The following is a 14599-nucleotide window of genomic DNA, read 5'->3' on the forward strand; positions in this document are numbered from 1 at the left end:
TACGTAGTTCGTACTTTTTAAAAACGTAAAGATATTTCCCTTTTTATGCCCGGTAATTAAAAAGAACAGAGAAGCCGACAATGAAAATTTTTCTCTGGAACGCAGTATTTTAATGATATTTTCTCCCATAAATCTTCCATTTTACATATATATTTTTATCGAAAATATCAAACAATTTTTCATTTCAAAATTTGAATTTACCGAATGCCTCTTGACTTAAAAAAAAAAAAAGTACGATAAATCTTCGTATCGTGAACCAAATTGTGAATCGAATCACGACTTTAAAAAACCAGTCCGTTCGTTCAATAAATCCATTCTTGTTCCTAATCGTAGAACGATCGAGAGTTGACCGGTTGAGCGCAAAACAGCCAAAGAGAAGTGCATTGAACGAAACCAAATCGATACCAAAAGAGGCGGGGAAGTTAGCTCGATCTAGGGGAAGACGGAGGAGGGGGTGGTGGCGGCTAGTCGTTTTTTCGTTTTTCGAGATGAAGCGACCAGGGTATCGCGCGAGTTTCGCTTGAGAGTAGGATCCCTCGGGTTCGGTGAAGTATCGACGAAAAAAGAAAGAAGATAAAAGTGACGAGTGAAAACAGGAAGATCAAGACGGCCAAGATGATGAAGAAGGAGAAACCGATGATGTCGGTGACCGCCATCATCCAGGGGACCCAGGCCCGGCATTGGTCCCGTGGGAACACTTGTATGTATATTCTGATACCACATATATGTATAACTAATTAATCGTTTAAATTGTTTTATACAGGATGTTCCATTTATCAAGAATAATAATCTTCGCTGAAAACGAATAAGAAAGTTCTCGACAAGTAACTTTTTTTTTCCAAAGTTGTTTATAACTTTTTTAATCGGAAACTATCGACGGTAACAGAATAATTTCTTGTCGTAGAATATTCCAATTATTTGATCAAAGAACGCAACACGAAATATACTGCTCCTACGATACAGTTGAATATAATTTATTTTACGATATAATGCCATATGTATGGATCATCCTGTACATGCACGTGGAATGCGATATAACATTTCCAGTTATTTGCGAAAGCGGGAAAGAAAGGTCCTATTCTTTGTGCCGTCAGACACGTAATACCATTTATTGCATTCCCGAGTCATTAGTTTACGCATGTTTCGCAAGAATTATATGACCAGGCTAATAAAATACCGAGTCGCGTTAAACCTTCTTGAAAGATTGCATATGCGCCATTAATTGCTCGCGTATGCAAGACGTATTTGTTTCTCATAAAGTACTCTTTGTACTGCACTGTGTTTCATTTTATACTTTGTACGCTGGCCTAGATACTTTGGTCTTTTTTAATTAATCTACGATCCATACGTGTAAGGTTTTCCTTCTTTCTTTCTTTCTTTTTTTTTTCCTTTCTTCGATATATTTTTATATACCGTTTTAGCCGTTCATATTATCGTTGGTTTCGTCATTGGTTCGGTCTATTATTGTACGAGGACTATTAGATATTCTTTTTTAGTTAGACGAACATAGGTGATTAATTTACCTGTTCCATTTAAGAGCTATAATTTCACTCGAAACGATACACATCGTTTGGCAAATGCACCGCGAATTATAGCCTTCGCGATCACTCTTAACGATTAAAATCGATGTCACTGGAAACTCCTCGCGCCATGAATTTCAAGCTCTAATGGTACCTAAATGAAACCGACTGTTGAAATGTGCTAATGGTAATTAGCATATTGCTGGTAGACGGTCAATTAGCACCTGTGTCAAGGCTTGTTCTTATCTGTGTTCGATATTATCCTTGTTATAGTTTCGCAATAACTATATCCAATAATAATATAATACATTACGTTTTCTGTTTATTTTAAATTCGAATTTATACTTCTATAATTGTTTAACAGATCGCGAAAGAAATATTCTTGTGAATTTTCACAGGAAACCAGCAAATTAAAATTCTTCTTGGATATTTTGAATTGCTTAGGGAAGGATGTTGTCGCGTCCAGATCAATAGAAATCGAATCAATCCAAATTTTAACATTTCATTCTCGCTATACCTTTTCTCGCTTGAACGCGCGAAAAGCTATAGAATCAGGAAATTTTCATCGCCGAGAGAAACGCGATTTTTATCGCCGAAGCATCGATATCTCGATGCCCGAGTGACTCACGCCGATTCTTCTCGATACCCGCTCGCGAACTGCGGCGTTTAACGCGCGCTCGTCTGCTATTAAGCATAGCATAGGGTGAAGGTCGGCTATTGAAACTTGAATGGCGTGTAGAATTCGCGAGCGAAAACGCATGCGCTCGCGGCGGTCTCGCGAGCGCATCGTTATCAGTCGCGGTTTTAAAAGTGGCCTTAAAGCGGTCCGCAGACGCTCGCAGCGAGAAGGTCACGCCAATGCGCCTCGTTATCTACGCCCCTGCCGCAATTTACGAGGCTTTTCGAGCATTATCGCGTGCCCCTATTGCCGGCCAACACGCGGAGTGACGCATTTCAAGCTTTACACGATCTCTTCGTCGTTCTCTTCCTTTTTTTTCTTTTTTTTTCTTTTTTTTCTTCGTTGGATTCTTCCTTTTCTTTCAAAGTTTTTATACGAAGATGAAATACGTTGGTAGATTGTAGATGGGAAAATGATACGCTGGCTGTTATGTAGATTACAACAGTTAAATTACGAATATCTACAGTGGTAATCATATATAGTCATTCGTAAAAGTATTCGTACGCCTTATCGGTAGTTCGCCGATATTTATGCAAATTCATGCGTAGAGATTAGACTTACGTAGAAATTTGATTTATCTACTAAATATTATAACGCGTACTGCACTTTGAATATTCTATATATTTTTGCATATTGCACGTATCGTACGCGTTTTATACCTTCAAATTTCCCACGAATGCGTAAAAATCCGGCGTCTACGTATCGGAATGACAGCACGAGAAACGTTTCTTTTTCGAAGAGATCCAAATAAAAAGTTACGACCATCCGCGTGAGAAAATTAACAAAACCTAACGTCGTACCCAAAGCTACGGAATCATAAAATTAAGCAAATTTGTTTACACGGGAATACAACAATTTCTAAAAATATAGTCGTAAAATTAACGAAATGAGACGTAACTCTCGATGCTTGATCTACAAAGCCACGGAAACACTCGATATATAAGTGAAAGAGTTCTTTTAAAAAAATAACCTCTATCTACGCTCTCGTTCCTAATATTTACAGACCTCACCTCGTTGAGTGTTCATAGAAACTGAACTTCACCTCCTCTACGTAATTTCCGCGGCTTTATTTGCTTAGCTTAGAGCCCTGGCCCAATCTCCGTTGTACAAACGTGTCCACCCCTAGGTTATGCTACGTACACGTGCAACAACGCGCGATAAGAGCACGAGACGATCGGTAGAGCGGTTTGTGCTGGTTCGATTAATCCACGCACCAGCACGAACGCAACCTTGGCACCGATGCGAACCAGCCGTGAAGTGCAACCTCGCGGTTGCACACGTGTGCACCAACGCTACACCTATCGTGTTTGATTAGGTTGGTGCGGCTCGTAACGGTACGTGGGTGGTAGTCGCTCGAGTTTGAGCAATTCTGACCAGACGCGCGCGTTTAATTAACGATTCGAGTGACTGCATCAAGCACCGAAGTAGGTTTAACCCTTTTACCGTGGGGACCACGTACGTCGTACAAGAATACGTCGAAAATTACGTTCTTTCGCGGCTGAAATATCGATGCGAGTTATGGTAATGTCTCGAAGGAAAGGAAAGTGAACAGATAGGAGAAAAGAGGGAAGAGAAAGAGAAAATAGGAGAAGAGGGATTACGGATAAATCGTAAAGCTTACATCGTTCGTGTACCAAGCTGTGGATGACAGCGTTCCATCGATGTAAGAGCGAAAGTACCGCGTTCATTCCCTCTGTTCGTTCGTCCGATTCGAGTTCAGTGTTACAGGCGTCGATATTTACAACGAAAGTAACGTCAGATAGTCTCGATGATTCGCGTAGTTGGCGCATAATCCATTGATATATGCAATCGCAATCTCTTTCGAGTAATGGTTCTTTGGAAAACGCACGAATATTCGTATCTATGCGTTTTAAATTAAACGACATATTTGCTCTCAATTTTGCTGTACATAATGCCTGAAATTAATTTCCAAAATTTACGGTATATTTCAATTTTAAACCTACAGCTGCTTTATATTATTCGGAATATTCTGCGAAGTGACGATCGTTCGATTCGTGAAAATTCGTGAAATTTCTCTTCGCTAAAAATAGAACCACATGCATGATCGTACATCTACATCGATTCCACCGACGTCTAATAAACTCAAACAAGATTTTATCATCGTTTTTTGATCTTCGAAGAAGACTGGATCGCACGAGGTTAATCATCGAAATCCCGCGAGACAACAAGATACAGCAAGGCTTTGTACAGGAAGCGATCATTCATTGTAGTCACGTTGGCAGTCTTCGTAACGTGGATAGTGACCGATTAGATGTATCTATTACGTGTACGTATCGGCATACGCAATCGTAGCGGGACGATCATAGCGTTAATAAGCGTTTCGTGCACGTATTCGCGTTATATGGAACGCGTAGTTCTTGTGTCGCCATCGAGTTTCACCGTGAAAGTCGCGGTATCTATCTGCTTTGTTTTATTATTGACGCAATCACGAATACCAGAAATCGCCCGGATACTTTGAACGTATATTCCCTTTTCGTTTAAATTCTCTCATCGTTCTGCGACGAAGTGCAATTCTTTAAAAATAAGATAAAACTTTGAAAAGCGACACTGCTGAAAGTTTCTTCGGTGCGTGGCAACCTTTAAGATTGGAAATAATTTTCTCAAATAGATTTGCGCTTTACTCGACACGCAACAAACTTCCGAGAATCTTCGAATTCAGGAAAACGTAGAGACGAGGAATTTTTAATCAGAGAGATTTAATTCTTCGTAATCGCGAATTCTCATAGAAAATTGTATGGAAAAATATTCTTGGCACGCTTCCTTCTTCGATGTATTACGCGATACGTCCAAATTTATTTTAGACGAAATACGTAAATTTTTTTTTTTATATCTAAATTACGTTATTCGTTTCATCGCTTTATGTCGAGGATTTAAATAAAGTTCGACGAAGCTCGATAATAAAACCTAACGCGTAGCAAAGGGATGAACACGCGTAACGACGAAAGGCACGATGTAAGCACGTGCTCGAGTAGTCGCGTTTATGACGGTTGATTATTGGATGCGCCATGAGGAAGATGACGTTTTATACCGTGACACATGCAGAAAATTTTCATACGCGGTGCGAGTCGGGCACGTTGGATGCACGCCTCCATTGTTATTCCCCATGGTGTATTTATACCGTTGCCTCCGCTACATTAACTGGAAAAATAAACGTGCATGTAGGATAATAGTCAGCAACCAAGCAGAATTACAAATCTCCTATACGTTCCTCATACGAAGATCCCTACAGAAAGTTCATATTTTATTAAAATAAAATGCAAATAAAAGATAAAGCATCATACGATGTATCGTTAACAAATGTAAAACTTCGTTAACTCGTTAAACTTCCAACGTTTCATTTCCATACAAACGTCAAACTATCGCTAGAAACAAAATTCTCCTAGCGTTCTATTTATTTCGTCCGTAATATGCAAATAGCCTGCTAAAGTTCCTTCCTCCCTACATAAACGATATCATAAAAGTGTCCGACTACGCATCACGAAGTTTCGCGAATGACACGCAGGAAATCGAACGAAACGATACGAATCTCGCGTTGCCTCGGGTAACTGTCCATGCGGATTTATTCCGTTTCCTCATAAGCGATCTCTTTCATCCGTGATCTAGCTATTTTTACCTCGTCCATGGAAACTCGACTTTGTCTTCGCTCATCCCCCTGCCATTTATCTACGTATCTGCCAGACATCCGGTTGCTCTTATCGAACGTGAAATCCCCGATGTCGCGAAGACCTTTCGAGTTCTAGAGGCTCGACGTGTCCTGCAGGCGATCGGTTCTACCCAGTCGACGTTGGAACTGCAAATTTTCTGACCATCTCGAGCAGCAACGATCTCCATCATTTTGTTACGGACATTGATTATAGATGACAGTGATCTGAATCATGCACATGCTTGATACAGCCCGTTCGATGGCTGGGTAATTCTGAGAACGTGCATCCACCGATTACTCTTCAGGGTGTTCAACTTAATTTCAGAATTAATCTATCGATTTGAAATTTGTGGATTTTTTTTTTATTGTTTTTCAATTGGACGTATAAGTATAGGAATTTTTAGAGATGGTTTTTACGAGGAAATCTTTTTGGAATATTTGACAATTTCGAAAGATTTTACGTTAAATACGAGGATTTAAAATCTCATTGGTGAAAATGACTGTTAATTGGATTTCACTAGATTCAAGTAACGCTATCTTTCTTCTCATCTATGGTATCGTCTTAAATGGAACATTCTGTATAGTCGAACGTGCGAGTGTAAATACAATAAGATCGGTATCTCCGATCGGAGGTCGATTTAACAAGCAGTTTCTTTCTACTGGTAGAAACGAGAACCCACGAAGGCTCGAAAGTAGGTACAATGATCTTCACTTTAGAAACAATCGAAATCCGTCTTCTTAAACGTTCTACCGGTGGAAGGAAGGTCAACAGGGATCGTCCCGTCTCGTGATTAACGACCTTTTTACCTTATATACATCGCCATTATGTAACCTGGTTGACGTTCGTTGACTAACTTCGTTAGCGTTTGTCGGTGAACAGACGAACAAAACTGTCGACTCTGTTTCTATTTACGATAAAACAAGGGCCTTGGGACCGACATTCGTTCCGATCCTATGTTTGACTTGATCGCGAATCGACGCTGGAATCGATGTAATTCGTTCCAGAAATATTAGTCGGTGATACGATATTTTTAGGGATGTTGATTGAAAGAATTTTATGTTGGTTTTGGTGTTTCTGTTGGATTTGTCGATTAGAATTAATTGAATTATTATTATTATTTTTACATTTTGCATAGCTTCGCGCTTTGTATATTTTTACACTTTGAATTTCCCACAACGAAGCTCCTACTCTTCTTGATTAGACACATTAGATCGGTTGATTAAAAAAATTTAGAATTTATTTAGTATTCCTGTGTAAAATGATATTTTCCTGGGAACGTTTGGATAGAAAAAAGATTTGGATTAGATTCCTATCAAATTTCTATAGATGCGAAAGATTTTTTCAAATTCAAGTAAAAATTTGCGAATGTATCTCGATAAGAGAGGAGGAAAATGCCACATATTAGCCTGAATAACACGAATATATCTGGGTTCGTTGTTCGCCACGTCCAACAAATTACATTATGATTGCGTCGAAACCTCACCGTTTAATAATCACTTTATAATGGAGGGTTACTGTTACTGCTATATTCCACTAGTACTGTTATTAAACGTGTTTTTACTACGTTCGTTTATCACATGCTAGCACAAATATTTACAGTCGATCAGGAGGATATTAAGAGACCGATATAAGTTTCAAAAATTATCAGAAAAAGAAGATGGAAACACGTCGTTTCAAACAAATACGTATGATAATCCTAATGTCGAGGTGTCCGCGCAAACGTGCTTTGAAATTTCCTGATATGTCAATTAGCAACGTAAATACTTAGATATTTAGAACGTGCATATTTATTTGAGCATCTCCGTCGAGAAATCTTTCAAAAAACCTAAGAAAATAAAAATCAAAATTTGTTCGTCGTTCTCTTGTTTCCGGCTCCGTCAATAACGCTGCATCCGCTTTAACGGAGACACTTTTTTGCGTAACGCACTCTTCTTTCGTCCTGGTATAGCTTCCACTAGTTACCTGCGGATATATAACACGTTGTAAATATATTTCTTTATCGTGTAGACCGGTAGTAGGAGGGAGTAAATGGAAGCATGCAAGAACGACACGCCTCGTTGCACCTGTGACAACGAGGCGTATACACGCGGTTCCACGAGCGCGTAAGTATATGCTAGCTCACCTGCTTGAAATCGTGAACCCCTGACCTTCGCCATGGTATTCGCGTACAAGGCCAATTCAAGCTCGACATACTCTTATTCGCTGATATACCAAGCGGCAGCGGTAGCTCGATTTCTTCGTTAGATACGAGTCGCGTTGGAACGGTGCGCTATTAGACGACGAGAAACCGCTCTTACCTTCGCGTTCTTCTCTTTTTCCTTTGTAACATATCTTTCAATTGTTATCCAAGATTTTTTATTTTACATTTATCAGACAGACAAGGTATATACAATTGGAACGAAAAGACGCCAAGTTGTCGAAAGATTTCTGATTCGATTTCATGAAGATTGGACATCTATATGGCGTCAATGTTACGTGCGAATTGAGAAATTGGTACATTCTTGCCTGTTGGTATTTAATCTCTTTGCAAGTTCCGTATATCGAAACAATCGCGATTAAAAAAAGGGTAAAAATCTGATGGCTCTTATAAAATTCCATATTACGAAATGATCAAAATCGATGACGAAGATTAGAGGAGAACGAAGCTTTTTTGGCGTTAATAAATTCGTCCCTGAGGAGGTTAAAGAGATCGAGCCAGTTTTATTTATGACGTGGAATAAGAGCACGACGGTCGAGGTTGTCGCGATCGATAAAGCAGGGTGCGTGGGGGTCGTGGCTACGCTCCTGCGAGTGCACAACAGACCGATCTATATGCAGTCATACTTTATATAGCAGCAAACGCCACGTGCAGGGCAACTTGGTACCTGGGTCACCGGGAGAAGGTTACGGGGTCGAGATTTCAACCTAGGTGCATGGATTTCAGCCGTGTGGGCGTGTAACCGCGACTCGTTGCAGGTGCACGTTGCATCCGCTACCGTCCACAGTTCGTGTTCCATATTCTTTCGGATTTTTAAGCTCGAAAGATCGGATTGCGTAGGAATAAAATGTCGCGAATTAAAACAAATCCTATTTTTTGTCCTATAACAAAAATTACGATTTAAACTTTCCAATTCGCTCTATTTTAATTTTAGAATCCATCAACCATTTCAAAAAGAATTCACCAGTTAACTGCGTTCTACGTGTATACTCGTCGTTGCTTGATTTTACCTGCGCAACTCCTAAGGAATTTTTGAAACTAGACTCACCTGTTAACGAGTTCAAATGATATACTCTGCAGTTAATACAATTTAGTTTCATGCACAAGTTATTAATAAATAATTTCCAAATGCACGAAGAACAATGTAAAAATACTGAAAGTTCAGGACGTAATTCCGACAACTTAGAGAGTATTAAGAGTAATATCTTTTTACGACATTGCGTTTTTTTTTTTTTTGTGCAGTAGGTAAAGTGCAAGTGTAACTCGGTTAGGATTAAGAAGATTCGGGTCGTGGCTGGTTAGACGCAAGAGACTACTTACTTTCCTCGCCAGGAATCTTCTCTTGACTTTTATCTGCGAATCTTTAAATCTTGAATTGTTCCTTTGCGCGTTAAACCTGTTTTTCCTGCATCGTTGTTCATGCATTTGTTAGTTAATTATTCGCAATTAGTATAATTTCAATGGTAATTATAATAATCGACTATAATGTGCGATTTATGTGTCAAAGATAATTTGTAAAAGGTTCGTCAAGTTCTGCGTTCTTCTTTTCCTCGTATTTCTATTGTTATATACAATTTTTCAATCGGATGTGCCCACCGGAAACCTGCACGAGAGACGCGTTCGTGCAATTTAATGGTGCAATAAACCATTGTTTTGCATGAATGTGAATTGCGAATTACATATAGCAAGACACGGTTAAATGGTAATTGTGACTGTTTACCATGTTCTAAATAGCATAGCGGGAATGGAGGTCCCGAGACAATGTGGAAGAAAAAACTATTACATATGTACGATAACTGAAATAGTCGTAACGAGATTGAGATAATCGGTACTAGGAGTTCATTATCATAAAATAATTATTCTGCTTAAGAAAGATCGAGATCGATAACCATCTTCAAACGTCATTTCAATTACGTAATTACGTATACTTTAAAGAAAAAGTGGAATATCTCTTCTATTTTTATTACGATATTTGTTACGATTTTATTACGATACTTTATATAGTTAAAATTATTTTTCCTAAAATAGGTAAACGAGGAGGATGTTCCGATGGTCAAATATTCTGAGAAAGATCAATTAACGCACGACGCTAATACTAATAACGATAGTGCGTAATAAAAAGAAGTAGATATTGTTGGAATAATACTGACAATTTTGAGATAATAATAAATACTTGTAAAGAAACATTTAAAAAGGTTCGAAGTGTTTCTTCGGTACGTAAAGGGTTTTGGCCACCCACTCATCAACTACTGCAATTTTAACGTGTAAAAAATTGGGCATCTAAAATTCCTAGAATTTCGTTTCAACCTCGAAAGTTGATTTCTCACAGAGTTCACAATTTGACGACCCCTCGGATCTATCAAGAAAGCCACGAACGAATATGAATTATTCGTCTATGTGACCGAGATTCGCGTCCTCCTCTCGGCGAGAGTCGACGCCGCCTGCCGACATAAGAAATGGCCTTATGCATGAGCCACGCGGCTCGTACGCCTTTTTTCCACGCGTACACTTCGATCCGTATTCAGTGTCGCTCTAGATGCATCGTACTTTGACTTTCATCGTCGACGAAACACACGTGCGAGATCGAAAATGTCCAGCAGAGACGTTTTACATCCATAAAAGAAAACGGGAACGCCACGCGTTTAAGAGTCCGCCAGACGATCTTGTAACGTGTTCTCAATGCATTGGGAAACTAATTTCCTTCGACCTTGCATCGATACGTTGCATCGAACCGGTGGAAACTTTCATTGTTCGACTTTATATATCGGGTAATATAATTTGGATAGTGGAATTATAAGATTTTCGTCTCTCAGCCGAATCATCGATAACTGGGAAAATTGTGAATATAACAACCTGAAATATACAGAATTATAATTATCGTACAATTGTACCAGACACGATAGAAGAATTGTGCGGGTGTTGCGTAGAATCGCAGGCGACCTTGACAAGATAAAGCAAAAATCGCGCGCTTATCGCGTTCATGCATTGCGAACCATTGAACGCGAATCTTGTACGTTGTACAATGGAATTTCTACTGGCGCGTTTGTTCAGGTATTAAGAGTATTTCGAGCTGCGCGTTCGTCGTAAATCGTTACTGTTTCGAAGGAAAACAAATTCGTTCCACGATTGATCATCCTGTGCTCGCGATTGATCTCTGGCTGTTGTTAAGGAAAAGCCTATTTCGCGAAGCCACGAATATTTTATTACCGAAGTCTATCGATCCCTGTACGATGTCGTACAATTTTGTACGTAAAATTGAATTTAGGACAATGCTTTTTTATTTATTCCGTAATATATCTCTCTCGTACGTAGAATAACGTAACAGGATGTCTATAACGGCAAAAAAAAAAAAAAAAAAAAAAATCACGCGCGGTACTTGAATTTATGCCTCTCTATTGGGTACGAGATAAGCTGAATAAATAATAGAGTTCCACTTAAAAGACTAAAAGTAACCTGGAAATCTTTGGGAACAGAACATAATATAAAGAAGCGAATTGAAAAAAAAAAATATATCACGCTGTCTCTGGCGATTAAAACATTAATTCGTATCAAGATTTTTTAAATCTCGAAATTTACAATCTCTAATTATATTTGCCGAAAATTATAATTTACGATAATATGTTTATCGGAGAAAGTAATATTTTAGTCAATGAAAACCACAACCACGATTTTCGTATAAAATTCTATAAATTTGAAGAAAAAGCGATCGTTAATGATTTAGGTTACTAGTTTAATGGTCTCCATAAATATATGAGTTTACAGGCAATAAATACGAGAAAATTCGCGAACTGTCGTCGCAAGTAGCTCGCACGCGCATCGCTACTCTTCTACAAAATAAATCAGCGGCGGTCGAGCCATTAATCCAGTGAGTTTTTTCACGGGTTCAAGGACTAACGTCACGGGCAGCGCCACTATTTTCGGTACGTTCGTGCACATGTAGGTTCGCGTGGGTTGCATGTGCAACGTCATAACGCTATCCTGGTGTGGGAGCGGCATCCGGTCGCAGCTGCGTGCAGGAAACTGTTAAAAACTCTCCCCCTCTCTCTCTTTCTCTTCTTTTCCGTGGCAGCATCGTCGAAAACCCGCGTCTTTTTTTATTTTATTTGCTCCGTTTCATTTCGCGTGTCTCTGCCGCTTCAAAGCAGCGTCAACTTGCCTCGCATTCGGGTAAATCGATACGTTTTCGTTCGACGAGATCAACGTTTCCCCATCTATCTTCCATCTATGTTTTCACAGTTTCGCTCGCGGTACAAGACAAGGAGGAAGAGCCGAGGTATATTTCGTTCGGTGCGTTTCTCCAGTGTAATTGGTCCAAACAAAAATCGCAAAAATGAGAAAGTGAAAAACCGAGAAACGCGATCCATAGAGAGCCGAACGTAACACCCGGGAAAAAGCAACGTTTCCCAAGTGAAAACTCGTGGATAAATTCCGCGATGCCTTGAAATTCCTAGGATACTTTCGCATTCTAAAGTGCAGATGCCAGAAATCCGATGATGGCATCTTTAAACGAGGATGAACTTGGAATGTGAAAGCTACAAAGTTGCCAATTTGAAAACATGACACAATATACGCTCAGCACACGCGACCGCCAATGTATATATTATATCTGACAGAAGAAAGAGGTGGATTTACACTGAATTTACGATCTCGGTGGTAGCTGGCGCGAGAGGAGCTGCAGCATCCTCGATGCGCCTAAGGCGTTTGCAGAAGAGGTCTGCAGCGCGGGAAACTGGTTTTCAGTTTCGGAAGAGCGTTCAAATTGTCAGACGGTGACGTCACCGTCATAAACGGTCGGCCCTCCCCATGCAATAATGACTGAAAAATGATTCTTTGGATACACCGATCGTTGGTCTTCGCCTATTCTACTCTCTGATCCATTTACGATCGATGTACGAACGACCGTGCTGTGCGTTTCTCGCGCAGTTTTTCAAACGTCTATTCTCAATACGAATTGCACGAGGTGGATGATACGAATAGGAAACTGGTCGGTGATTTGTTTGCTTCGTTTTGTCAATGTTTTACGAGGCTCCTTTACGAGAGGGCAATTTTAAAATTCGATACATCGTCGACCTATTCCATGTTAAAATTACTTTTCCACTCGATCTTGAAACGATATATCTGGTTTTGTAATTCTTTTAAACGCTTATCGTTAAAAGGCCGTGGATTTATCGCAAAAGTTTTCCAAAGGTTGATATTTTTGGATCTATTGGATTATTCGACTGTTCTATTTTCATTTCTCAATGGATACTATTCCTGGATCATTGATATTCGTGCGAACATTATACAACTAAAGATATAGTTTCTTCCTCGCTGAAAGATAACAGATCTGCGTAAAGTGTATCATTTTTAAGATTTGTTACGACGCGGGTCGTCGTAGATGTACCGATGACTCGTGTCCTCGATCTATTTTCTGTTATGAGCTTCATTCGGGAATTTATTATCTGGCTATTTTACTACTCTAGGTACAAAGTTGTCGATATTTGTAAAAAATTGATTTAAACGTTTCCTCTAGTTCTCATGTAAATTCTGGTAATGTTCATCGAATCGGTTCGTTTCGAAACGACGTTAAATAAAAATTTGAACCTTAATGGGTTACCGCTTGTTTTCAGAATGTAATACGAACGAAACGAACGATGAATATTACGTTCGTGTTGGTTTAGATTACTATTGATTTTTCGTTAATAAAATTAACAGACAAGCGACACGGACAATTTCCTGTAGAGTCGAGAAATTCACCGATAACACCTCTTTCATTATTTTCCTTGGTAATCTACATTGAAACATAAAAACGTTCATAAAATATATTAATTAATTCAGTACTTTTCGACTAACTTACTTCCGATGACAATAATTTCATATTCAGACATTTCTCTATCTTCGTAGTAATTAAACAAAAATTCCATCCACATCCTCCATATAATTTCAATCGATTAAATAATGGAAACAATTTTGTTCGTCGAATTCATATTACGTGATTCGCGAATAAAATTTGTATCCTGTTAAAAAATGTATTAATTTACGCGCCTGATATCCGTATTCCTTTAATTAACTTAAACGTGTTAAAGACGTTCGTATTTCGTTACTTGAAATCGACTAAAGTGTCGCGATACTTATCAGCAGTATGTAACGTGTGCCGCGTGCGCCAAGTTATTTGCTTAATTCAGCGCTTATACGTCCGTTTACATAGATCTAAAGTTAGCGACGACCAACGAACGCCGCTGCTTCGTGTTTTGCATTACTCATTTCAGGATGCCTCTCGAGCTCAATGCCGTGCGGATTAAAGAGACTCGCGGCGAGACCGACAGTCGCGTTGATACGCATATTTCACGTTTGTGAACGTTGATCGCCGCAAATGATAAACCAAAGTTCACCGAAACTCGTGAAATCCTCTAACTTAACTGTAGATCATTGTAATAAAAACGTTGCCTTTCTTACCTAGAATTTGTGGTTCGGCCTTCTTAACGTGATATTTCGTATTTTTTAACCAACTTTTTTTTTTTTTAATTGAAAGTGACCTTTTTTAAAATTATAAAATTAA

General features: G+C 39.1%; 1 protein-coding gene and 1 long non-coding RNA gene across 9 annotated transcripts in view; one reads left to right on the forward strand and one right to left on the reverse strand.

Annotated features, from left to right (window-relative positions):
• The window catches only part of Usp (retinoid X receptor ultraspiracle), a 144903-nt gene that overhangs the window by 27420 nt on the left and 102884 nt on the right, over positions 1 to 14599 (forward strand). For 7 of the 8 annotated variants that reach the window (XM_072003825.1, XM_072003830.1, XM_072003829.1 and 4 more), the window contains exon 2: positions 334 to 700. The exons of the other annotated variant lie outside the window; for it this stretch is intronic. In XM_072003825.1, the coding sequence (XP_071859926.1) occupies positions 616 to 700 (85 nt within the window). In that variant the 5' untranslated portion in view covers positions 334 to 615. The remainder of the gene's footprint in view (positions 1 to 333; positions 701 to 14599) is intronic. 8 annotated transcript variants of the gene reach the window in all.
• Positions 1 to 14599, reverse strand: part of LOC139987508 (uncharacterized) — a 252164-nt gene that overhangs the window by 26137 nt on the left and 211428 nt on the right. The window lies entirely within an intron of this gene.

This window comes from Bombus fervidus, chromosome 5 (assembly GCF_041682495.2).
Source record: "Bombus fervidus isolate BK054 chromosome 5, iyBomFerv1, whole genome shotgun sequence".
NCBI lineage: Eukaryota > Metazoa > Arthropoda > Insecta > Hymenoptera > Apidae > Bombus > Bombus fervidus.